This window comes from Brachyhypopomus gauderio, unplaced genomic scaffold (genome assembly GCF_052324685.1).
Source record: "Brachyhypopomus gauderio isolate BG-103 unplaced genomic scaffold, BGAUD_0.2 sc34, whole genome shotgun sequence".
Lineage (NCBI taxonomy): Eukaryota > Metazoa > Chordata > Actinopteri > Gymnotiformes > Hypopomidae > Brachyhypopomus > Brachyhypopomus gauderio.
Window position 1 is genome coordinate 1,329,962 of NW_027506866.1, and position 25,039 is coordinate 1,355,000.

The window sequence follows — 25,039 nt, forward strand, 5'->3', positions numbered from 1 at the left end:
ACTGACCTAAATATTTGCTTTTGAAGCAAAAACAAAGAATTTTGAGTGAATTATGTGCTTTGCAACTGTTTTGAAAATCATGATGAAAGAAATGTACCAAATCGACTGAGAAAAACTGTAAATCAAATCTAGCTACCACCAACTCTCTATCTCCACAAATATGGACTTGTGCTAAAGGGCCGCCCAGTGGAGGATGGGTTCGTTCGTTTGTTCGTTCGATCTATCTATCTATCTATCTATCTATCTATCTATCTATCTATCTATCTATCTATCTATCTATCTATCTATCCATCCCTCCATCCCTCCATCCCTCCAGAGATGGGTAGAGGTTCACCAATCTGTCAATATTGCATCTAAATATTTTCTAAAAAGAAGTGCAAATATTTTAGCCAAGACTGTATACAGTTTTATATTATTAGTCAAAAACGTTCTAATCACTTACTTTAAGTCAATACAATGAATAAGATATTAACTGATTTTAAATAAGAACCCTGATTACAAAATGCAAAACAATGTACATTTCCTAGGACATATGAAGGTGCAGTTGGTGCAGTGAGATTGCTGTTTATCCATTTATATTCTTATTGTGCTTTATTTCAGACCAACATGCTGTCACTAAGTGGAGGCCACACAATAAAGAGAACGATATGGTGGATCTCCAGCAAGGTCTTCACCCCAAACCTGGCAAAAAGCCTTAACTGGTGTGGCAGGGGACACAAGCGAGGATTAAAACAGACAGCCTGTGGACAGCTTGTTATTGGTGAGTATATTGGAACGACTTACATGTTACATTTTTAGCTTTAACATGAAGCGCATAGCATTTACGGACTCTTATAGGTCATGTGGTTTTTAAAGTTTTACGGCAAAATGACCGGTAAATAACAACACCTTTGTATATTTTGGAAAATACTACTCCTCCTCCAATTACTTACTATGCTTGTAACCTAATACCTTAAGCCTAGCCTAATAACAGATACATTAGATGATTTATTTCTTACATGCAGTTTAATTAATGTATTCAGGGTAATATAGCTGATAAATGTGTAGCCCTTATGCCTCTTTAACAAGAATAGTAATAATATTTTGACACAGCTGCCGCAGTGAAGAACCCAGCGCTACCCGCTCCCATGAAAGCAGAGGCTGAAAAATGCCTAAAAGACTACCTCCACCTGGCACCAGCAAGACGCTCATCTTTAATTTGTTAATTACACGTTTGTTGCATATTGTTGATTTTCTGTTAAATAAACATGTTAAATGAAAATTCCTTTCACTTAATTTTGTTTTGTGGTAATAATAATAATATTAATTAATTACATAAAATAATATAGCATAATTTTCCAGTGTATATTTCTGTTTGAGTCTTTAGGCTTCTTAGTGGCTAATACGATCTCGCTGCTTGTGTATTTCATAGCTTTAACTTAGGGAGGAAGAAGAATATAAAATCTAGCTTTAAATGTAATTCAATCTGGTTTGATTTTAAATGCCACATTCAGGTACGTTCAGATGCTGCATTTTAGCTATACTGTACATATAAGTCTGGAATGCAGCGTATGAACGTCATTTTGGCATCCAAGCCTGCCGTTTAAAAGACGTACTACAGATGAAAAAACGCCGTATTAAATAGTCTAGGAGAGATCTCATAAGCGTCTCCGAGACGCAGGCGCGATCATGACGCAGCCAGGTAGGTCTGTAATGCAGCTGCTGGAGGTCTTTCACGATCCACCACAGACTATCAGAGACGTGTTGGCGATGAGCACGCGCTCTTAAATACGTATTCCAGACGAACTGTGTTACATCCAGCAGAGTCTCTGAGATGTACATGTGCTATCAGTTTATCCTTCTATACAACCCCCTTCACCAAGCGTTCGGCTGAAGAATTAAAAGCATAAAGGAGTTTGTAGTGGACAGACCCAATTTTAGGGTTCGTACGACTGCTTGAAATACTTGGAAATACTTTCATTTTAATGTTGCTTTTTCAGATTTAAAAAAAAGTGTTGGATATTGGCTAAAGCATTTGAAGATGCTTGAAATGAACTGTGTTTCGTTTCGCAACAAATAGCTATTTGACTGAATGGTTCGCTTATATAACGTTACAAATATATAAGTTACAAATACATAAGAAATGTATCAACCTCTTGTAATTCCAGCGGTAAACTCGAGAGTGCATTAAGACGTTAAGATTGTGTGCTTTGAAAATAAACTACCATTAAATAAAATATTGCTAGTTTGTTAGGTAAGGTAGAGCTACTGGATTAAATCCTACCCAAACGAGCATATATCTTAACTACATATTAATACGCCAACGTGATCGTTTGGGGGGGGGGGGGTGGTTAGGTAATAGCTAGCGAGCGAATTAGAGAAAAAGCAAAACTGTAGCTGGCTACCCAAACACGCACATTTAAAACAGTGCTGTTGTTTTGTGTATTGTTTTGAAATTAATCGACCTTATATTTGATCTTATATGCTAATAAAGCAGCGCTGCGTAGCGCGTTGTGGTGCCTGTTACCACGTCACAATCGTAGAATTCGAATTGAGCTTCCATGGAAACCGCTAGTTTACATTACGCGTTGTCATAGTGATGTGCAAACAGAACAACATTTACGGTCGACTACGAATGAATTCCGTGTCGTTTTCTTCTGCTTTTTATTCAAAAAGTTTGTTCTGAGGTTAGTTAACCCAGATAACTAAATAAGATATTCAGATTGGTTAAATCTCTACCACCTGGTCCATGGCGTACTTTGACTCCATGGCTACAAGCAGCAGTTTCCTCAGCATGGACGACTACCGTCTAGTGCAGCACGAGGTCCTCTGCTCTGCCTCCAACAGATACGAGGTGCTGGAGTTCCTTGGCCGCGGGACTTTTGGCCAGGTGGCCAAGTGCTGGAAGCGCGGCACCAGTCAATCTGTCGCCATCAAGATCCTGAAAAATCACCCTGCCTATGCCCGCCAGGGCCTGATCGAGGTGGGGAAATTATGGTAGATTTAAAAGAGGTTTTGAGAATCAATGTGTCAGGGCTGGCTCGGCTGCCACTCCCTCTACCACCAGGAGTTGCGGGACGTAATCAGCAATGATCCGTTTCAGCTGTCTGAAGTTTTGTTTATTGTTTTACCATGCTCTCACGGCTTATATTGTTTCTCTTTTCACACGTCAAGTACCTCCCTGTACTCCCGCGTTACACAATTGTAGCCCTGATTGTGATGTTGCTTTGTTCCTGCTCTAATAAGATGTAATAGGCTGATATTGGCTAACACTGCAATTTGTAATCAGGGGCAGTGGCGGCTGGTCAATATGGGGCGCTGGGGCGCCGCCCCCTTAATATTGTTCCGATATTAAAATGAGTTCATTATAAACTGCGATAGTGAGGAAATTATTTAGTGACACTGTGTGTCTAATTGCCATGTTTGAATTTATTAAAAGTGTAAACACATAATTGTATTTAATTGCTTACATTGTGCACACTTCCTGTGTGCGGGGCACCGGTCTAATGAGAGTGCATGGAGAGGCATAAACTTTTGCCAAGCACTGATCTGAGGCTGCAGTTTAATTGGTCGGTTTCAGACACACCCACTCTTGTTGGACACACCCACTCTTGTTGGTAGTGTCAGTCAGCTGCGGTTCGTTAAAGCTGGTTTATACTTTCGCGAGTGATCGTAGGGCGAGACTCCGCCCACCTCGCGCGAACCTCCAACGTAAATCGGTTCATGTTGAATATCAGCAGGCTGGAGCAGCAGCTCATACAAAATGAGAGAAAATTCAGTTTTATCTTTACAAAATAATCTTCTCACAAAGCATTCACTTGAAGAACGTTAGGGCAAAATTCATGTTCAAATAAATAAAGGGCAATAAGACTGCTTTATTTGTTTTTAATTTGTTTACACCCCCCTCAATTATTTGTGCACCAGCCGACACTGATCAGGGGTCATTTCCCTCTGGAAAAGAGCATCTGCCAAATATAGCAAAAGTAAATGTCTGAAGGGAGCCATGCAGTAACTGGGCTGATGCTATTGAAGTTACGTAGCATATTAGCCCTTGAATGCTGTGCCCACATAACTTAACGCCTGTCCCATCTTCCCCCATCTGCTCAGATGAGCATCCTGAGCCGTCTCAACAAGGAGAACGTAGACGAGTTCAACATTGTTCGCTCGTACGAGTGCTTCCAGCACAGGAACCACTTATGCCTGGTGTTTGAGATGCTGGGGCAGAGCCTGCAGGACTTCGTCAAGCACAGCCCGCTGCCGCTGAAGTGCATCCGGCCCATAGTGCAGCAGTTGGCCATGGCGCTCCTGAAGATGAAGAGTCTGGGCCTGATCCACACCGACCTCAAGCCTGACAACATCATGCTGGTGGACCCCGTCAGGCAGCCGTACCGGGTCAAGGTCATCGACTTCGGCTCCGCCACCCACGTCTCCAAGGCCGTGTGCTCCTCCTACCTGCAGACCAGATACTACCGGTGAGTGGCGCGGCCTAAGGCATATTGGAAACAGATGCATGGTTGTGGGAATCGCTTCCGCTCGAGTGTGCTTGAGAGGTGAACTGCCCGTTGTGGATGGCTATGGTGACACGGCTGCACATTAAGATTGTGATAAGCATTACGATGAACTGCAACGCGTTTGATTGCCATTTGATTTATAAATGATGTATTTTTAACTGGATCATGTAAGTGTTGTCATTTATCCAAACACCAAAGAATATCTTAATATCTTCAGTGCCTGAGAAGTTAAGATGCTCTCAGCACACATAAAAATATTTTTTTGGTTGGTTTTATGCTTCAGGCTTTGGTAATATCAGTACAGGGTACCCGCACTGCTCCATTGTAGTTACACCATGGCAGTGTTGTTCTGTATTTACGTAGTGGAGAACAGCACATCAGTATGTAGTGTCAGTGTGTCAGTGTAGTGTCAGTGTCAGGTTACACTACAGTAGTAGATGGGTAATGCACAGGCCAGTATTGTGCTACCAATTTACCAAAAGAATATTTCAGGTAGTAAAAAAAATACTTCTTAAAGCTTTTACATTTTCACACATTAATTCATCACTCTGTGTTAAAGTGAGTACCTTTGAATCACCACAAACCACAGTATCATGCTAAACGTGATGATGGACGTTTTTGTCTTTTTGGTCCAGATCGCCCGAGATCATCCTGGGTCTCCCGTTCTGCGAGGCCATCGATATGTGGTCCCTGGGCTGTGTCATCGCCGAGCTCTTCCTGGGCTGTCCCCTGTATCCTGGAGCATCTGAATACGATCAGGTCAGCCCACGGGCCTCGGACCCGAACCTCGCCTTTCTCACGCTTCTGTCTTTATTCACGAAGCATCGAAGAACAGTGCTGATTTAGAGTCTGCTTTCCCACCTCCTTTCCAGAACTTCCTCGCTGTGTAATAAAGATGTAAATCTTGTTTGGGAGAAGAGTGGAGTTGCTAACAGTGATGGCCACCTTTATTCTAACTATGCAGCTTGCTAGCTGTTCTGTAATGACTGGCAAAGAACAGACTATGAATGATTTTTGGGGAACCAACAAAACAATTAACTCAAATGTGTTGAGAGTGTGATCTGTGGGCCATTTAGGCCTGAGATGTGTTTGCTGGCTATAATTGGTAATCTAATAAGAGCTCTTTACAGTAGTGCTAGGAATACTGTCTTGCAGTGGGAAAAAATCTCAGGTTTGCATGACAGTGGAATTCTAAGATGGGTCCAGGTGAAGCTCCCAGTACAACAGGGTTGACTGGTGCAAGGTGTTTTAGGAAAGCGAAGCCCTTACTGTGTTAGAGGTGCAGACCCATGGTGGCTTTGTGGCTGTAGGGACATGTAGGGTTTGGATAGAGTAGTTGTCTTTGCTAGCTCGTCTTCAGGATCAATATATGAACATAAAATAAAGTCATCCCATCATACCATAAAATCATCCCTCCTGTACGCTGTCGCCGCAGATCCGGTACATCTCCCAGACGCAGGGCCTTCCAGCAGAGAACCTCCTGAGTGCGGGAACCAAGACCAGATGCTTCTTCCACAGGGGCTCTGGCTCCAGCTACCATCTGTGGAGACTCAAGGTCCCCCATCCTTCTTGTGCCATGTGTTCGGTTCATAAGAGATCTGTAATGGCACCTGACAGTACACCTGAACGTTTTTTCTCCTTCTATGTTCCCCAGACGCCTTTAGAGCATGAGGTGGAGCTTGGCGTCAAGTCCCAAGAGACCAGGAGATACATTTTCGACCGTCTCGATGACATGAAGCAGGTTATTTGTGCTCTTGTACACCTTATTGCACGCTTAGCATCACTGCTGTGACATGCAAATGAAGAACAAAGCGCACCAGCTGCTGGTGGAGCATGTAGAGCAAGGTCTTGGTTTTGAGTTCAAGGGTTCGAGGGTTCATGCTGTCATAATAAGAAGTGTATGTAAGTCACAACAGCGCCTGTGAAATGCAGAGGAACACACGGCAATGTTGCTGCTGAAACAGCGTCTTAGGCACATCGCCGCCCTCTGCTGGCACATAATATGACCTACCCGTTCGTCTCCCATGCAGGTCAACATGCCCATTCTGGAAGGCACAGACGTTCAGGTGGAGAAGGCTGACCGGTGGGAGTTCATCAACCTGCTTAAAAAGATGCTGACGCTGGACGCAGGGAAACGGATCACGCCATTGGAGACTCTCAAACACCCATTCGTCACCATGGCTCACCTCTCTCACTACCCTCACAGTGCACAGTGAGTGTGTACAGGGCCGTCCCTCCGTCTCACACAGTCCAGCCTGTGTTCCAGCTCCGACGCGGGCAGGATGGTTTGCGTGTCGATCATTATGCAGGGCTGGGCGCTCCATAATTTGCTTCTTTCGTGTAAAATGTATTCAGACAAGGAGCTAAGAATTCCAACTGGAAGCACACTAAAGTTGCATGCAAATGGAAGAAAACCCCAAAGAGCTCTTTTTAAGGAACGCCATCTTATTGTAACTTGCTGTAGCACAGTGCTGTAACTCACCTCTTTCTGTCTCACTGACTCTGTGTGTCACTCTCGTTGTCTGTCTCACTCTCTGTCTCTCTCACTTTGCAGTGTAAAGTCTTGCTTCCAGAACATGGAGATCTGTAAGCGGAGGTGCACGGGCTTCGACGGCAGCAGAGGCCTGTTCGGCAGTGGGGGCGTGGCTGGGGGCGGGGCTGGGGGCGGGTGCCAGCACCAACTCCAACCTCCCAGTCACCTTCAGCAGCCAGCCCGACCAACACAGCCAGGTGGGCCTGCCAGCACAAGCTTGTCGTGTGTTGCACCAGTATCCCCAAACCTACAGCTCACATTAAACACTGCAGGTGTTCAGATAAGAAATTACTCACCGGAAATGTGCTTTTCAGCTATGTTTGAAGGGTCTTGCCATTAAGTACATGTGACCTGTTTGTTGGTTGTGTGTGTGTCCTCTGCCACGCACCCATCTCAGCCCATCGTCATCTCGGACACACTCCACCCCGCTGTCAGAATAATCACCATCTCCAGCGACACCGAGGGCAAGGACAATGCCAAGATCCTGCCCACCAGGTGCCCTCCCCACGAACTCCTTTGCTCCGCCTCCTGTGCCTCTGAGCTCTGTGTTTGCTCTGTGTTGAAACGGTCACCCTTCTGTTTGCTCACTTTGTGGATTTAAACACTCCTCCCTAGCTGCGGCGTGAAGAAGCGGGTGGACGTCAACAGCTGTGTGACCGTGCGGGACTCGGACACCTGCAGCCCGCTCAGCCCCAGGCGCCTGCCCACCTTTGTGGAAAACGCCGCCACCCTGCCCAAGTCGCTGGCCATGGTCATCCCACCGGGTGAGTCCCACGCGCTCTGCCTCTCCCTCCCCTCCGGCTCTGTCGACAGGTCGCAGTCGTTGATCACTGTCTCGCATCTCCTTATAGAATAGAGCGCCGCGGCCTCCGGGATGGTCCAAAAAGACCTCGGTTGTGCCTTCTGCCAGAGCAGCCCTGCCCGGCGCCGAGAGACACAGAGCCGCGTCCTCCAAGTTTCAGCCTCTCTGAGCCAGGTAGAGCGTCTGTAGAGCAGTTTGCCTTCTCACGCTGCAGCTGCCGTCACACTTCACACTGCCCCATAGAAAATCTTATCTTCGCCCTGTTGTCTTATCCACATGCTGCAACCAGGTGTAGTCCAGAGAGTAGTTCAGCTGGGAGTATTGATATCTCACTGCCATTTTGTGTCTTGGCTCCTCCTACAGGTCCAGGATCTGTTGTGATCTCATGACAGTTCAGGAGGCAGATCCCCCTGGCACCAGTCCACCAGTCAGGAGGATCAACTCACTCCCTGCTCTTTCTTCAATTTGCACTCCTGTTACATTTGCACATTATATTTCTAATTCATTGCATACGTTCACTTTAATCGTAATTACACCAGATTCCTCATACATTCACTTTGCACATACAGTATGTTTACTTACTGCTGCATACGCCACTTACTTGAATGTAAATTTCAGAGACCTCTATTTATTTTATTATATATATAAACAACTCAGCTATATTTTTATCTTTACTATTGTACTTACCGTTACTATTGTACTATTCCTTTTTTTACTGTTTTAGTTAATGTTAATTTTAAGTAAATGTTTACCGCTGCACTATGGAGTCTGAGAGTAACGTAATTTCAATCCTGTGTATGTCCTGCACGTATCACAGATTTGACAATAAAGTTGACTTTGACTTTGAACTACCCCTCAGCAGGCTCTTCTTACCTGAAAAAAATGACTTTATTACAGAATTTCAATACTGCAGTGTCTGGGCTTTTTTGTTTGTTTGTTAGTCCATTTTTGTTTGTTTTAGCCTATTTTAGTATCTTGTTTTTAAATTATGTTTATTTCAGATGCATCATCTGTTTTATATATTTATTTTTATTTAACATTTATTCAACCAGGAGGAATCTCACTGAGTTACAATAACTCTTCTCCCAGGGAGTCCTGGCCAATATTTGCAGAACAAAACAATTATACACAATGACATACAATACTTCTATACACAACACAATTTCAGAGAGGGTAAGAAGCCTAGGTTTAAGACAGCTTGACGCTCATTCCAAACATAAGGCGCATACAATGAAAAAGCCATTTTCCCCAACTCAATCAATCAATCAAATTTTATTTATATAGCACTTTTTACAACAGTTGTTGTCACAAAGCAGCTTTACAAGTGCCGAGTCCTAGCCCCCAGTGAGCAAGCCAAGGGCAACAGTGGCAAGGAAAAACTCCATAGTTTTTTGCATGAGGAAGAAACCTTGAGAGGAACCAAGACTCAGGGGGGGAACCCATCCTCCTCTGGCCGACACCGCTCACCATGACCAACTCTGTTCTTTCTAATGGGCTATCTAAGAGCAACTTATTTTGTGATTTTGTATTATATAAATAAGATAAATTAGATTGAAATGGAAGTAGATTAGAAATATATAAAGGTATTTTCCCCATTAGGGCCTTTGCAATAAAAAATCAATACATGATACTTCCTACTAATAATTCTATCCACTGAATTTCTGTGACATTACATGTACACCGTATACGTCCTGTGTGTGGGGCGCCGAACTAATTCGTGTCTATTAAACTTTTGGCAAACACGTGACTTGGAGAAGCTTTTTAACATTGTGTGATAATGCAGACACAAAATAAAGACAATTGTATTCTTCATCACAGCTGTGGCGTTATGGTGAAATATCTGATCGGTTGGAGCAGTTCTTAACCAATTAGATTGTGTGGCAGGAACTAACTCTTTTATACATGTGCTAGCAATGTATTAATTTGGATAGATTGCTGATAATGCTAGCTTGCTGCTAACGTTAGCAAGCATTTTATTGCTCAAAAATAACTTTATTATAGAAACTCTGTTCATGTCACGTTATAGCCTATGTCTTGTCATTCACTTGATCTTTTGTATGAAGCACACTGTTTTGCTTTTGACTGAAAGCAGTAATGGTTTAAAATGTTATTTGATGCCAAATGATAATAAACAAGTTCATATCTATGAAACCAGTGTTGTCAGTGAAGTTCATTTACAATAATTATAACAATTAAGTATTAATAATAAAAAATCTCATAAGTAAAAGTATTAAAAACTTGATGTATTAACTGTAAGCAGTTCTTTCTTAATAGTTTAAGGTATTTGTAATTGTGTAGTTAAATTAACAAGTAAAAGCAACTGAGTAATTTTAAATTGAGTAATTTCAACTTTTAATTAGTTCACTCTATTTAAATCATATAAGTATGAATTGTATCCATACAACTCAATACCTCTGTTTTTTAATGTAGATTGAACTTATTAGGGTTAACAGTGTGTGATAATGCAGACACGAAATAAAGACGACTATTGTATTCTTCATCACAGCTGTGGCGTTATGGTGAAATATCTGATCGGTTAGAGCAGTTCTTAACCAATTAGATTGTGTGGCAGGAATGAACTGTTTTATACATGTGTTAGCAATGTATTAATTTGGATAGATTGCTGATAATGCTAGCTTGCTGCTAACGTTAGCATTCAGTAAATGTGTTGCTGTGTTAGAGTTTTAAAAATGTATCTCAAGTATTGGGAAACGCATGTTAGCAGTCGTAAAAAAACTAAAGGATTTCTTAGAATTTAGCAGAAATTTTAGTTAGAAATACACTCACTACCAGCAGGATGTAAAGTTGGTGTTTATTTTAGCTTGTTTGAAGTAAATAAATGAAAATGCTTCCTCTCTCTCTCTCTCTCTCTCTCTAATTTTATGTTGTGCAAGGCAAGCATTTTATTGCTCAAAAATAACTTTATTGCTTAAAAGCACTGATTTGAGGAATCTCTGTTCATGTCACGTTATAGCCTATGTCTTGTCATTCACTTGATCTTTTGTATGAAGCACACTGTTTTGCTTTTGACTGAAAGCAGTAATGGTTTAAAATGTTATTTGATGCCAAATGATAATAAACAAGTTCATATCTATGAAACCAGTGTTGTCAGTGAAGTTCATTTACAATAATTATAACAATTAAGTATTAATAATAAAAAATCTCATAAGTATCTCTTAAGTTATTTGTAACTGTGTAGTGATTAATACTGTAGCAGGAACCACATACCAAAATTATAGCAATAGCAAAAATGCCTTTATTAAAACAGAGATATCTCTGGGGATCTCACATTCTAACATCAGAGAGACCCAACAAGTGTTTGTACATGCCGTCTTTATATACGATTTCTCCACGCCCCAAACTCACAGATCTGCTTCTATGCCTTACATGGTATTGTTGTTCGAACAAACAAGACTTCTCTCTTTGTCTCCAAACCTAACATCTCTTATACATATAGTTCCTGTCTCTGGACTGTCTGCTTGACCCGAGGTCACCATACATCAGGATGTCATACATTCATGTTTCACCCATGTCAGCATTATTAGTTCACCACTTCTGCTTGAGCAATCACCTTCTCGTTTAAACTCCTTACGCATCATGATTTCCTAAGGCCCCTCTCTCGGGTTCACAGCTCGGACACATTTAAAACAATAGTTACATTTAATTCCTATATTATGTTTAAAGGGTAAGCAAAATATATTGTTGCTAATGCTAGTGCTAAGCAAAAAACTCAAAATCATAACAAAAGTTAAATTAACAAGTAAAAGCAACTGAGTAATTTAAAATTGAGTAAATTGAGTAATTTCAACTTTTGATTAGTTCACTCTATTTAAATCATATAAGTATGAGTTGTATCCATACAACTCAATTATATTAGTTTTGACAGAAGCCATTACTAAATTTTTTTGAGGCAACGAGTTACCTCTGTTTTTTAAGTAGATTGAACTTATTAGGGTTAATTGGTTGCCTTGAAGTTTGCGGTGGGGAGCAAAGACACGCGGGACACGCCTACTTTTTTGGTAGCCTATCAGTATAGTTAATTATATTTCCTCTTATGTGACTGGATTATCCTGGATGATTTGCGTTAGCGTTTGGATAGCTCGTTAGCTGACCAGGGGGCTATTCCACGAAGCGAGCTTATGAAAGCGGCGCTTATTAGAGTGAGCCTCGCTTGAGTTAGCCAAACAGTTCACTTCCGTCTAGTTCCGTTCCACTAACGAAATCCAGACGCAACCTATTCCCGCTAATTCAAGCCAGGCTTTTGTAATTGGCGATCATGCGCGTGCACACAGTATTTACACAGCCTCACTAATCGATATTCGAAAAGGCAAGAAAATGTCGAAAGAGCTGAAGAAACGAGCAGCTTTTTTTTTCTTCTGCTGAACAGGAGCTGCTCATACGTCTTTATGAGGAATATAAACACGTTATTATGAAGAAAGGCAACACATCCTGTATTAATAAAGCCAGAGAAGCTGCTTGGCATAATATTGCAGACAGATTAAATGCGTGAGCATATACACTACCGTTCAAAAGTTTGGGGTCACCTAGACAATTTTGTGTTTTCCCTGAAATCTCATACTTTTATTTATCAAATGAGTTGCAAAATGAATAGAAATATAGTCCAGACATTGACAAGGTAGAAATAATGTTTTTTTTTTAAATTTGAAATAATTTTCTACTTTAAACTTTGCTTTCGTCAAAGAATGCTCCCTTAGCAGCAATTACAGCATTGCAGACCTTTGGCATTTTAGCTGTTAATTTGCTGAGGTAATCTGGAGAAATTTCACCCCATGCTTCCAGAAGCCGCTCCCACAAGTTTGATTGGGTTAATGGGCACTTTTTTCGTACCATACGGTCAAGCTGCTCCCACAACAGCTCAATGGGGTTGAGATCTGGTGACTGCGCTGGCCATTCCATTACCGATAAAACACCAGCTGCCTGCTTCTTCTCTAAATAGTTTGTGCATAATTTGGAGGAGTGCTTTGGGTCATTGTCCTGTTGCAGGATGAAATTGGCTCCAATCAAGCGCTGTCCACAGGGTATGGCATGGTGTTGCAAAATGGAGTGATAGCCTTCCTTATTCAAAATCCCCTTTACCTTGTTCAAATCTCCCACTTTACCAGCACCAAAGCAACCCCAGACCATCACATTACCTCCACCATGTTTGACAGATGGTGTCAGGCACTCTTCCAGCATCTTTTCAGTTGTTCTGCGTCTCACAAATGTTCGTCTGTGTGATCCAAACACCTCAAACTTTGATTCATCTGTCCATAACACTTTTTTCCAATCTTCCTCTGTCCAATGTCTGTGTTATTTTGCCCATATTAATCTTTTTCTTTGCCACTCTGCCCTGAAGGCCAGCATCCCGGAGTCGCCTCTTCACTGTAGACGTTGACACTGGCATTTTGCGGGTACTATTTAATGAAGCTGCCAGTTGAGGACCTGTGAGGCGTCGATTTCTCAAACCTGAGACTCTAATATACTTGTCTTCTTGCTCAGTTGTGCAGCGGTGCCTTCCACTTCTCCTTCTACTCTGGTTAGAGCCTGTCTGTGCTCTCCTCTGAAGGGAGTAGTACACACCATTGTAGGAAATCTTCAGTTTCTTGCAAAATGTCTTGCATGGAATAGACTTCATTTCTCAGAACAAGAATAGACTGTCGAGTTTCAATTGAAAGTTGTTTTTTTCTGGCCATTTTGTGATTTTAATCGAACCAACAATTGTAATGCTCCAGATTCTCAACTAGCTCAAAGGAAGGTCAGTTTTATAGCTTCTCTAATCAGCAAAACTGTTTTCAGCTGTGCTAACCTACTTGCACAAGGGTTTTCAAGGGTTTTCTAAATATCCAATAGCCTCCTTACAGAGTTAGCAAACACAATGTACCATTAGAACACTGGAGTGATGGTTGTTGGAAATGGGTCTCCATACATCTATGTAGATATTGCATTAAAAACCAGATGTTTACAGCTAGAATAGTCATTTACCACATTAATAATGTATAGAGTGTATTTTTGATGCATTTAATGTTAGCTAAATTGAAAAAAAAAAAAAACAGCTTTTCTTTCAAAAATAAGAACATTTCTAAGTGACCCCAAACTTTTGAACGGTAGTGTAATTTAATCCATTCATTGGCATTTTAAAAGTGTTATAGTAAATTAATAATGTTAATAATAATTTCATGATTTAAAAGTAACATGTGCAGGAAAAGGTAAAACACCATATTAAATAACTATATAAAATATTTTAGCAACCAGAAAGAAAACTGCTACTGCTACTGCTGCTGCTGGTGGTGGGCCTCCTGTAGCAGCCCTCACTCCTGCAGAAGACCTTGCTTTAGAGCAAAACAGCGGACACCCCATCATTGTGGGAATTGAAGGAGGAACATCATCTGATCCTGTCTGTCCTCATGATACACAGCCTTATGTTAAAGGTAGGTTCAGTTGTTTCTCAGATTTTACATGTTTGTTCTTACAGGCTACATCATAGTATTATTGTATTCTTGATGACTACAGTGGTGGGGGGTGTGCGGACTCTTTTAGACCCTCCTGTATTTGACAATGATGTGAGTACCATAAACCAGCCTATTTCTTATGACTGAACCCTGAGGATCGTTAACATTTATGTGTCTTAATTTGTTGTTTGCAGGGGGAGATTGCCGGACCATCCAGGATGGTACAGGAGAATGAGGACACAGTGTCTGCCTGTTCTGTAAGGCGTGTGTGTCTATGTATCTGTCTGTTAATGTGCTGTGTGATCTCATGATTTGTGTTGTATTTAAAGGAAATGGAAGAACAGAGAGAAGACCCTCAGGCCTCCATGTCCAGAGCTCACACCTCTGCAAGAGAACACGTGAGTAGTAGTTATGCAGTTCAACATGAATAAATACTTCTCAATCTTGACTATACTTCAGTCTTAAAGGAATCTGAGATTAGTGAGATCTACAAAAGGTTCTTGCTCCAAGATTATAGAATGTAAAAAAGCAGATCTGCAATACAAAAAACTAAAAATATGGAAGTTGGAGCTTGAAATAAAGAAAATGGAGAAAAATGTGAGTATTTGCAAAAAGGTCTCACTTTAATATGCTTGTTTTTGCAAGATAAGTAAATCAAAGTTTCTTCTGTCCACAGGCTCAGCAAGACAATTAATAAATTTCTCTTTCCAAAAAAAAGACGTCTTGTTTTATGTTAATAGTGTTAATGAACAAATGCAAACAAAATATTCCCTTAACCAAAGTAAGTGTTTGCATACATGTCCCTCATAGCTCTACCATCCATGTGGTCTGCAATTAAAATGCCATCTTCCCATTGCTCCAACTGCACTCTTGGCATTTCTTCTTTTTGCAGTATTGCCACATTGTGCAAAACTGCACAGGGTGCTACGATATCACAGGCTCTCTCAGGGGTGACTCTGAGATGGCGCAAGCAGTTAAATCTGCTCTTTAACTGTCCAAATGCCATCTCACTGCATGCCCTTGTCTTAGAATGTGCACGATTGAACCTCCTCTCTGCATCTGTTGTAGGGTCTGCATATGGGGTAAGGAGAAAAGGTTGGCAGGGGTAACCCCTATCCCTAAGCAATAAGCCAGGAAAAGCACCTACAATTATAAGGAGAAGAGTTAAACACTGAGGCCAAATCTGCACTATTTTGTGTAGTTGGAGTGTTCTTACCTTGGGCAAACCTCTGTGCCAGTGAGGAGGCACGAAATATTGTGCACCGAGCCGGGCCATTTTACCTCAATGTTGGAGAATAGAAATTGGCTGGTGCAAACCATTTAGAACAAGTTGTTCAAACCCATGAACTGACATGCTTTACATTTTCTGTTGGGTAGGCAAAACTTGCATGTACCTGTACATTGATGCTGTGAAATAATTTTTTGGTTCACATAGTCTGCCTCCATGGGTACAGATGGAGCCTTTATCCAGATGTGAGTACAGTCTATAGCACCAATGACATTTGAAAATCCTAGAGAATTCAATGCGTTTTGAATTGAATGAATTTTAGCATGAAATAGTTGATTAAGATGAATACAAAGCACTTTGGTAAGTGCTCTGGATAAGAGCATCTGTTAAAGTCATATACATTTAACTCCAGTGCCAGCCCCCTACTGCCTGACCGGATAAACCTACACCATGATGGACATTACTACATCTTTTCCTTTTCTTTATTTTCTTTCTGTCTAAATTGTTGTTGTTGTCATGGTGACCGGTGTCGGCCAGAGGAGGATGGGTTCCCCCCCTGAGTCTTGGTTCCTCTCAAGGTTTCTTCCTCATGCAAAAAAACTAGGGAGTTTTTCCTTGCCACTGTCGCCCTTGGCTTGCTCTCTGGGGGCTAGGACTCGCCACTTGTAAAGCTGCTTTGTGACAACAACTGTTGTAAAAAGCGCTATATAAATAAAATTTGATTGATTGATTGACTCCAAGTTAATGATCAAACCAACACTACTTCTCATGAATACATGCCAGCTGTTCTGAAAAGGATGGGAAGGATGCCTCTGTGACCAGGGAATTTGATGAATATATTAAGGAAACGCTTAAGCGCAAGGTAAACCTTTCGAATTTCACGGCAGACCGTTGCCTTACTAAGATGTTATGCATCCCCAATGCTGTACAGAAATGCACGACTGGCAAAGAAGCGCAAAGCGATACAGACCGTTTGGGGTTTGGTAAGAGCTTTACTACGTCTAGTGGTCTTCTCAATATATGGCCCCAGTAATTTACAAAGATATATAATACTGTGTCTTCTGAACAAATAAGTAGTCATCTGGAAAGCCCAGTGGATCTGTCCTGTCCTGGAATGACCTTGGAGCTGGTAGCATGAATGCTCTGCACACTATACACGCTCCCTCATCTACTGGATTCTCTACAAATGGGCATGCCATGGTCAATCAGCCTTCAGCCTTCACTGTTAGCTGCTCTTTTATAGCATACATTTTGGATTATTTGTATCACCTGTATGAAAATCTTGGTAAGGTAGTTGTCTGTGTCCATTTCCTTTTTGCACCATTAAGTTAACCACACATTTACATTATTTATACTGAACATATGTAAATTGCAGAGTGATATGATTTGCTTGTAATTTGAACACAAAAGAGGAAGTATGGGGATAAATATATACCTAAAAGTATCTTCACCTAAATTACTCAGTATTAATAATTATTAATACTCAGGTACAAAGAATTGTATTTTTTGTGATATAGTTTATACTAATGTATGTTTCTGCACCATAACTGCGATTAGACACTGTATTCCATTTTACACTGACCTGAATTTGTGAAGATTAAACCAATACATTAAAATGTGCAGAAACCTCACTGATTAACAATGAATATGTACTCTTAAGATCGAAATATATATTGCATTTGGAAATATAATTATTAAATTTTGATAATAATAACCTGCAATCATTCCAAACTAATAATTACAGTACTCAATTAAATGTATAAAGATATGATATTATATGCTACATCCACAGCAATTTAATGGATAGAACTACAGTGGAACCTTGTTCCTCAATTCAGTTTCCCGGATGGTGAGACTGACATCACGCTGCTCAGCCAATAGAAGCGGTCCCGCTAAGCTAAGCCTCAACTCTAGCCTGGTACAGAGCAGGTTAGTTCAAACGTATATGTTGCTGTAGTGACTGAGCGAGGCTCAAGTCTAGCCTCTTTCGTGGAACCGAATTTGAGCAAAATGAGCCAGGCTTGTCTTAAAAAGCCCGGCTTACTGAGTTAGCTCGCTTCGTGGAATACCCCCCAGATCCTTGTTTCTTGTGTATGTGATAAATTACATTCTGCACAGTTACCTCAGGATATGTCAACAGAAAATAACAATCATAGAACAATATATATCTATAGTCACCATGACAACAGTTATCATAAGTGTTAGTATTTCAAAGTGCAAAAAGAGCAGAGCTCCTAGGTGTGTTAAACCTGATGTGATTCACTAAAATCTGTGCTCCTTATTTAAAAGGACTTCTGAGTTTAAGGATTTAGCTTTCTGCTAATTCAAAATGTTAAAAACGTTTGACTTTCTTCCTCTCTCTTTCATTTAGAGTGCAGGCACAGTAAGAAATGCACAAACATCTCCATCCTCAAGTAGAATCCATGTTGGGCTTTATTTTTGTCTGGAGGTCTGGCTGGCAGCTCTCATGTGGTCGGGAGGTTCTTCACAATCTCTCTTAGGCTCTTGCGGATATTGGAAGGTTGGTAACCAGCGCAGTCCAGCAGCGCAGGGCCCATGTGGGCATGAAGGGCTTGGCATAGGTGGACAGTGGCCCCTCTCACGCTTCCACCCCTCCCGTGGACCGTACCACTGTTGCTGGAGGTCCCCAGGAGCTACCAGAGCAGAGGGAGCACCTTCTGCTCAACCAGTTGTGGCTTGCAGGGGTAAAGTTCCCTAACCAGCTCTATAAAAAGGACATTTAAAAGGAACAATGATAAATAAATCAACCCTGGACAGCACTGGGTTATTACAGAAGCATTTTCTTAACCTAGAAAGATTTCATTCAATTAAAGTGACAGTATTTGGTAACTATGGTAACTCTCTGGAATGATTATTATCAATATTATAAATATTATTAATGAATATAGGAATTATAGTATTTCTGGTAAATCTTTTATCTTTTTTATATCTGGCATCTCTTAGCATATCAGTGGAATGACTTTCTGAAAGAATAGTTTTTTGATGTCTACACATACATTTGTTTAATGAGTTAACATGGGGCATAGTGGATGGGATAAAAAATCCTCATCATTTATCCAATCATGAATCGCTACCTTGGATTTCAGAGTGAGGACAGTGTCCCTGATGGTTGCCAGGTCTTTGGCAGGGATGTACTTTTCCACCATCTTATCAAAGTCGTGGTGGGAGGACAGGAACAGCAGCATACGCCGGCCAAAGCGCCTGAGACGAGGAACAGACCCCAAAACAGGAGAGAACCGTGAGGGACCCGTAACTCACAGCACACTGACCATTTATCTTACCAGCACAATTTTACAAGGCTGTCTGTGTCTAGAAAACACGATAGTGTATCTATTACTCTACAATTTAGCAGCATTTGCTGACTTCAGAGTATCAGACTAGGAGACTAAAAGAATCAGCAAAATATTACTATCTGGGAAACTGAATAAGCTTTGTAGAATTCTCGTTCTGATCCCAGTACTAACTTGGTTTCTTGTGAAGAGTCCTGTGCCAACTTGGAGACTGCAGGAATAATTCGCGGTGTGACGTCTTTCGCCCCAGACAATAAGCGGCCAGCACCAATCTTCTCTACCAAAGTAGCCAAGTGCCGAGCAGTACACTTTCTTACTGCAGCATTCAGATTACTTTTGAGGAAAACAGAAGGAAAAAAATAACTATTATAATAATAGTAATAACTATTAATCCATCCAATCAATGTATACAGTACAACTTTTAGCTTCTATAAAGAAACTTAAAACCCTTATGTATGATCTAAGTGCACAATCAAATGATCATATTCTATTCGATTGCTTAGCTTGCACCAGTTAGTGTACATGTGTATTTTTAAACAGAAAATGTTTGTATGTCCTCTGTGAGCTAGCTAACTAGCCTATTTTTTAAGCATTGTGAAGGGCAGTTTGGATCAGCAGAGCGGAGATGGAACGCAATAAAAATAACATATAAGAGGATAAATAACTAAAAATATTGATATAGGCCAGGGCAATATTTTGAAAGAACATTGGAGAGGTAAAAACAGCAGCCAAAATTAGTGCTGTGTTAGCTTCTTGTGACTGTTGTTGCTATCTGAAAGCCACAGTTTAAAGTTCATTGCAGGCTAACTGACCAGAGTCCTCCAGCGAGAAGGGCGTTCATGCTCCGAATGGGGGTGCAGTTCTGCACCATGCTGTCCAGAGCTGTGTCCATGTCCTGCCTGATGAAGGCATTGGACTCCGCTGCTTTGTGGAGGAGGACCTTAGCTGTAGCCTCCACTTCCTGGTCCATCCCTTTCTGCAGGCTGGAGTACAACTCCCTCAAGGACACCACCGCCATGCGGGACACGCCAGAGCGCAGGTTCAGCACCTGCAGGAAAGACGACGTTCCAGCTCGTTTTAGCCACATCCAACACTGCCACCGCCATCTTAATAAGTATAATCCACCACTGCAATGTGTTATGTAGGCAGAAATACCTTAATCACTAATTACAGTTAGATATGCCATCTGAATTTCAATTAGATGAGAAATGTTTTTATCAAAAAAGAATTTCAAAGTACTACGCTAAATCTGACTTGACTTTGTCAGCAACATCACCTGTAATGTGTACATGCTGATGGCATGTTTGTATTCTGTCTATCCACTGATGTTTGCATTGGACATACACGGACATCAGTGGGTTGTGCCTCTTCGGTAATGGTAGACCTTGATCTGATTGTTCTCGTCCAGGCCGAGCTGGACCAGCCCATTGGTGGGTGGGGCAGCTGGGTAGCGTGTGAAGAGAGGCCTGGGCAGAGGTTCAGGAGAGTACAAGGGTGCAAGAGAGTGTGTGTGAAAATATGATGCATTCTGTTCCCGTACTGGTTTGTGTGTGATACGTACATGTGTATAAGCTGAGGGGGAGAGAGAGATTGTGAAAGGATACACATTTGGGTCTTTGCGTTGTGATTCCAGCCACCTTTTGTTGTCTTCAATCAGTCTCTGCAGCCTCTGGCTATCTAGCTCAGAGGAGAGACTACACACACACACACACACACACACACACACACATAATGGAAAAGCACTGTATGAGTTCATCAATTTTCCTTCAAAAATCAACAGCAGCACTGACCCTGTGAGTGAGAGTGAGAGATTGTGAGCGAGCCTGCACAGGTGTGCAAGTGTGTGTAGTCACCTTGCTGGAGTGTATCCACTATATGCTCTGGTAGCCCTCATGGGATAGCGGGCACTGGTATCCATGGAAACTCCTAAAATCAGAGCAGTCTTAATACAGGTAGTGCGGTTTAGATTGAAGCTAATCTGAAGCAGGTCTCTACACTGCATCACACTTGCACTGGAAAAGATCGGCATTATCCAAGCACAGAAAATCAATGGAGGTCATCAACTATGCAAAAAAGGCTATAAATCCAGCAGTGACTGGTTTGTGCTTGAGGGAGAGGCAGAAGTTTTCTATTTGTATTTTAAAGGTTTTACGAGTGATGAAGAAATGAAGCATTAGTGAAAGTTACTGCAGCCCACAGAGGTGACCACTGCTCATCACTGCTAATGTTTGGGGTGTGTCTGTCTCTACGTACCAGGGAAGAGTTTGCTCCAGTGGGAGTTCAAATGAAGGTCAGACCCGTGTGTTTTTGGGACAGAACAGTGTAAGAAACTGTTCTGATTGGCCAATGAAGAGGAGGCGGGGCTTGGTGTCCATGCCCAGGACGGGGCAGGAGGGAAGGAGGAGGACGGAGGTGGCTGAGGGAGGGGCTGGACGGTCCTCCCAGTGAGAGATCCCAGTGCACCCAGCACTGTGTTCAGCTGGCCAGAGATCTGCTGCAGGGACTCTGCTAACTGCTGCACTTTCACTGGCACTGCATGTGCTGAAACAGAGAGGAAGACCAGGGTTTGGGTGTATTACTGCTAGAGAGATAAAAACATCAGACAACTATGAACCATCAAGACCAGAGTGGACTCTAGAGCTGCTTACAGTTGTGGGCAAATTTTTAGTTTTCACAGTTTGCTTCCTCAGTTTATTTTTTTAAGAACCTTTTGTCAAATGTTTATGTGATATAATGAAGTACAATTATTAACAGTCCATAATTGTTTGTTGCTAAACTGCTCCTGAATCGTTGGGAGAAGTTGTTCTGGAAGGATGTTTTGATACCTTCCCTTATTTATGGCTGTGCTTTGCTTAGGCAACATTGGGAGTGACCCCACACTTTGATGGTGTGAGGAGGCTCATAGCTGCCTCCTCTGTAGGAGACGCTCCTGTAGGAGACGCTCCCTGAAGCCTCCTTCATGCAACTTGAAGCACTCTCCCCAAAGTCCTTAGTGACTGGATAAATGGTTGATTGGGGTGCATCGTACAAGCCGCACTGTCCTTGCCTGTGAAACCCTTTTGATGCAATGATGACTGAACGTGTTTCCTTGGAGGTGACCATGGTTAACAGGAGAAAACGTAAACGCACCACTACCCTTTTAAAGCAACCAGTCTTCTCTTCTAATCAGCATGACGGATTGATGTCAGCTGTCTTATCCTCATCAACTTTTTATCTCCTGAGCTAACGAGATCATCACTGAAATGATCTCCATTAACTGAAATGGAGGAGCCGTAATGCAATAATTTTGTATTGTAATTTTGTATTGTAAAAGGTCATTTTCATCACAGGGAATGACTTTGCAATTAATTGCAATTCATCTAATCACTCTTCACAATCTAGAATCAATACAAATTGCCACCATAAAAAAACTATGGTAGTAAACTTTGTGAAAACCAAAATTAGTGCCTTCTCAAAATGTCTGCCCGTGTGTGCGTGTTGTGCATTCAGAGTTTGTCTCTCACTCGTCTCCTCTTGGCCATACTCGTCTCTGCTCGTCTCTGAGTCTCTGACATCAAATGAGACTCTCCGATCTCCCACCAGCCGCTCGCCTTCATCACATGACAGCTGAGAAAAACATTGTAAAGCCCAGGTAGGTATTAATGTGGGTTTGTACGTAAGTGTGTGGGTGCAGGCATACGCGTGTGTGTGTGTGTGTGTGTGTGTGTGTATTACCTCCTCTGCCAGTGACGTCTCCAGCTGGCTGAGTCTCTCCTCTTTCTTTCTCAGGAGCGTGTGGTCCTTCTGGACCGTCTCCCTCAGCTTCTCCTGCTCACTCACCTCCTACAGCACAGGGGAGCAGAACATCTAAGAGGAACTACACTCATGCTTCCTACTGTCTCCTATCTGACCTGGCTACATGGCTGTAGGCCCTGCAAGACCTAACGTGCTTAGACCCACTACGGCACTGAAACCGTCTAAAGTAGTCTTAAAATCTCTTAATATTCTCAGATAAAGGTCAATCACTCTCCTGGTTCAAATCCTACCTGAACGATCGTTACCAATTTGTACTTGAAAATAATGAATACTCATAAGGATCTGTATTGTGTCCCATGTTATTCTCATTATATAGGCTAGCAAGCATTTGTAGGCATGGTATTAGCTTCCATTGCTATGCAGATGATACTCAGTTATATATATCTTCTAATTTGGATGATGTCAATACTACTACCAAAACTGAAAACTGCATCCAAGAAATAAAGAACTGGATGGTGTCTAATTTTCTTCTTCTAAATTCTGATAAAACTGAGGTGTTACTTCTTGGATCCAAGACTGCAAGAAGCAATTGGTCGAATCTTCTTATTACACTAGATGGCTTTTCAGTAACACCTGAATCTCCTGCTAAAAGTTTAGGTGTCTCTAGTGATTTGGATCTTTCATTTTTCACACACATATGCAATGTCACTAATGCTGCCTTTGCAACTTCATGTAATATTGCCAAGCTGAGACATGTACGTTCGGTATCAGATGCAGAGAAACTGGTCCACAATCTCATCAAGATTGGACTACTGTAACTCTCTTTTAACTGGATGCTCTAAACCAGGGGTGCCCACAGTTTTCAGCTTGCGAGCTACTTATAAGATGACCAAGTCAGAAAGATCTACCGGGGTGGCGGCGAACGTAATTTGTTGAGCGGAGGGGGGGGGGGTGAACGTAATTTGTTGAGCGGGGGGGGGGGGGGGGGGGGGGTGGCGAACGTAATTTGTTGAGTGGATTGCAGATTGGCTACCGTGAATGTCAATCAAAATACAACCACCGTCAGTGCAGATGTGCGATTCATCTACTACTATTTTATGTGACGCGATCTACGCACATTCCTTCGCGATCGACCGACACTTCCTTCGCGATCGACCGGTCGATCGCGATCGACGTAATGAGCACCCCTGCTCTAAACAGTCCCTGAAGAAAGTCCAACTTGCTGCATTTGAATCCAAGAGCCAGAGTCCTAACTAGGCCTTGAGAAGTCCATCACATTAGTCCTACTCTCTCAGCGTTGCACTGGCTCCTGGTTAAATATCAAACTGATTTTTAAATTCTTCTGTTGGCCTATAAAGCATTAAATAGTCCTCCACAATATCCGAGTTAACTCACTGCATACCATAATCCATCTCACCTGCTGCTCTCTCAAAGCACAGAAATGCGCTCAGCTCCGAAAACTACAAGATTACAGCCGAAGGCAGAGTAATGTCTCAGTACCCTCATGCCTGTGGTCACCTCCAGGCCCCTCCCTTTAGTTATGCTGCTAGGGATAAGCCTGCTGGAGCCACATGCTAAATCACTGGCACGTCTACTATATATATGGAAGTTTAATTTGATTTTACATATTTAACCTGCATTCTGTATCTTGACTACATGTTTCTACAAAGACAATTCCATAAAGCAGCTAGAAGATGCTCTGGGTTGCCAGTGGATGTGCTGATGCTGTGGATGCATGTGCCAATACGGCCAGCATCCTACCTGAGGCCCAGCATCCATATTGGAGAGACTGTGACTGCTCAGATAGACACAGGACTATAAATATGAACTTAAAGTTGCTGGGCCAATGGAGCATGGCTTCCCTTTTGGGTCTTGGTCCTCCCAAGGTTTCTTCCTAATCCACCTAGGGAGTTTGTCTCTGCCACACTCGCCCCCGTCTTGCTCATTAGGGATCTGGACCCATGCGCTCGTGAAGCTGCTTTGTGACACCATGTTTTGTAAAAAGCGCTTTATAAATAAAACTGACTAGACTTGACGGACCTGGCAGAGAGGCTGAGCAGAACCTCCTGCAGCGGACCTCTGCGGGCTGGGGTGGGCCGTCCTTAGTGCCGCTTGTCTCGCTCTCAGACAGCTGGTCTCTTTCTCTAAGAACTGTCTTGCTCTCTGCAGAGAAACACCTTCACACGAGATATACTCCTGCAAGCTAGAGAGAAAGAGAGAGAGAGAGAGAGAGGAGATTACAAACGAGTATATAAACATATGATAAATACATACAATCGGACAGCCTCCCTCCCCACCCACACACACACCCCCCACATACTCGTCTATGCTGCTGTGGTTGTTGTGGGAGGTGGGCACAGGGGAGAGAGGAGGTTCCAGGTCCTCCACTCCGAGGGAGCCCTCCTTCTCTCTGCTCTTCTCCTTGCCCTCCTCCTGTTTCTTCCTCTCCAGGTTATCGTCTCCATGCTCTCTCTGCTCCACCTCGCTGACA

The 25,039-nt window shown here is 42.3% G+C and overlaps 2 protein-coding genes and 1 long non-coding RNA gene across 3 annotated transcripts in view; 1 reads left to right on the plus strand and 2 right to left on the minus strand.

Moving 5' to 3' along the window:
• The first annotated feature begins 2,728 nt into the window (after positions 1-2,728).
• Positions 2,729-8,214, plus strand: LOC143485499 (homeodomain-interacting protein kinase 1-like). Its single transcript, XM_076984946.1, has 11 exons — positions 2,729-2,962; positions 4,087-4,451; positions 5,126-5,249; positions 5,926-6,045; positions 6,145-6,231; positions 6,521-6,702; positions 7,045-7,258; positions 7,421-7,518; positions 7,639-7,787; positions 7,880-7,999; positions 8,189-8,214. Exons 1-11 carry the CDS (start codon positions 2,729-2,731, stop codon positions 8,212-8,214), a joined length of 1,719 nt encoding a protein of 572 aa, XP_076841061.1.
• Positions 8,215-17,912: 9,698 nt separating this feature from the next.
• On the minus strand, positions 17,913-19,141 carry LOC143485461 (uncharacterized). Its single transcript, XR_013122892.1, has 3 exons — positions 18,988-19,141; positions 18,598-18,724; positions 17,913-18,227 (listed from the first exon to the last, which is right to left on the minus strand). It is a non-coding gene; the product is annotated as an uncharacterized LOC143485461 (long non-coding RNA).
• Positions 19,142-20,164: 1,023 nt separating this feature from the next.
• LOC143485500 (uncharacterized) overlaps positions 20,165-25,039 on the minus strand; it is an 11,960-nt gene continuing 7,085 nt past the window's right edge. The window contains exons 8-10 of the mRNA XM_076984947.1: positions 24,575-24,711; positions 20,667-20,825; positions 20,165-20,279 (exon numbers count right to left, since the gene is read on the minus strand). Of these exons, the coding sequence (XP_076841062.1) occupies positions 20,165-20,279; positions 20,667-20,825; positions 24,575-24,711 (411 nt within the window). The remainder of the gene's footprint in view (positions 20,280-20,666; positions 20,826-24,574; positions 24,712-25,039) is intronic.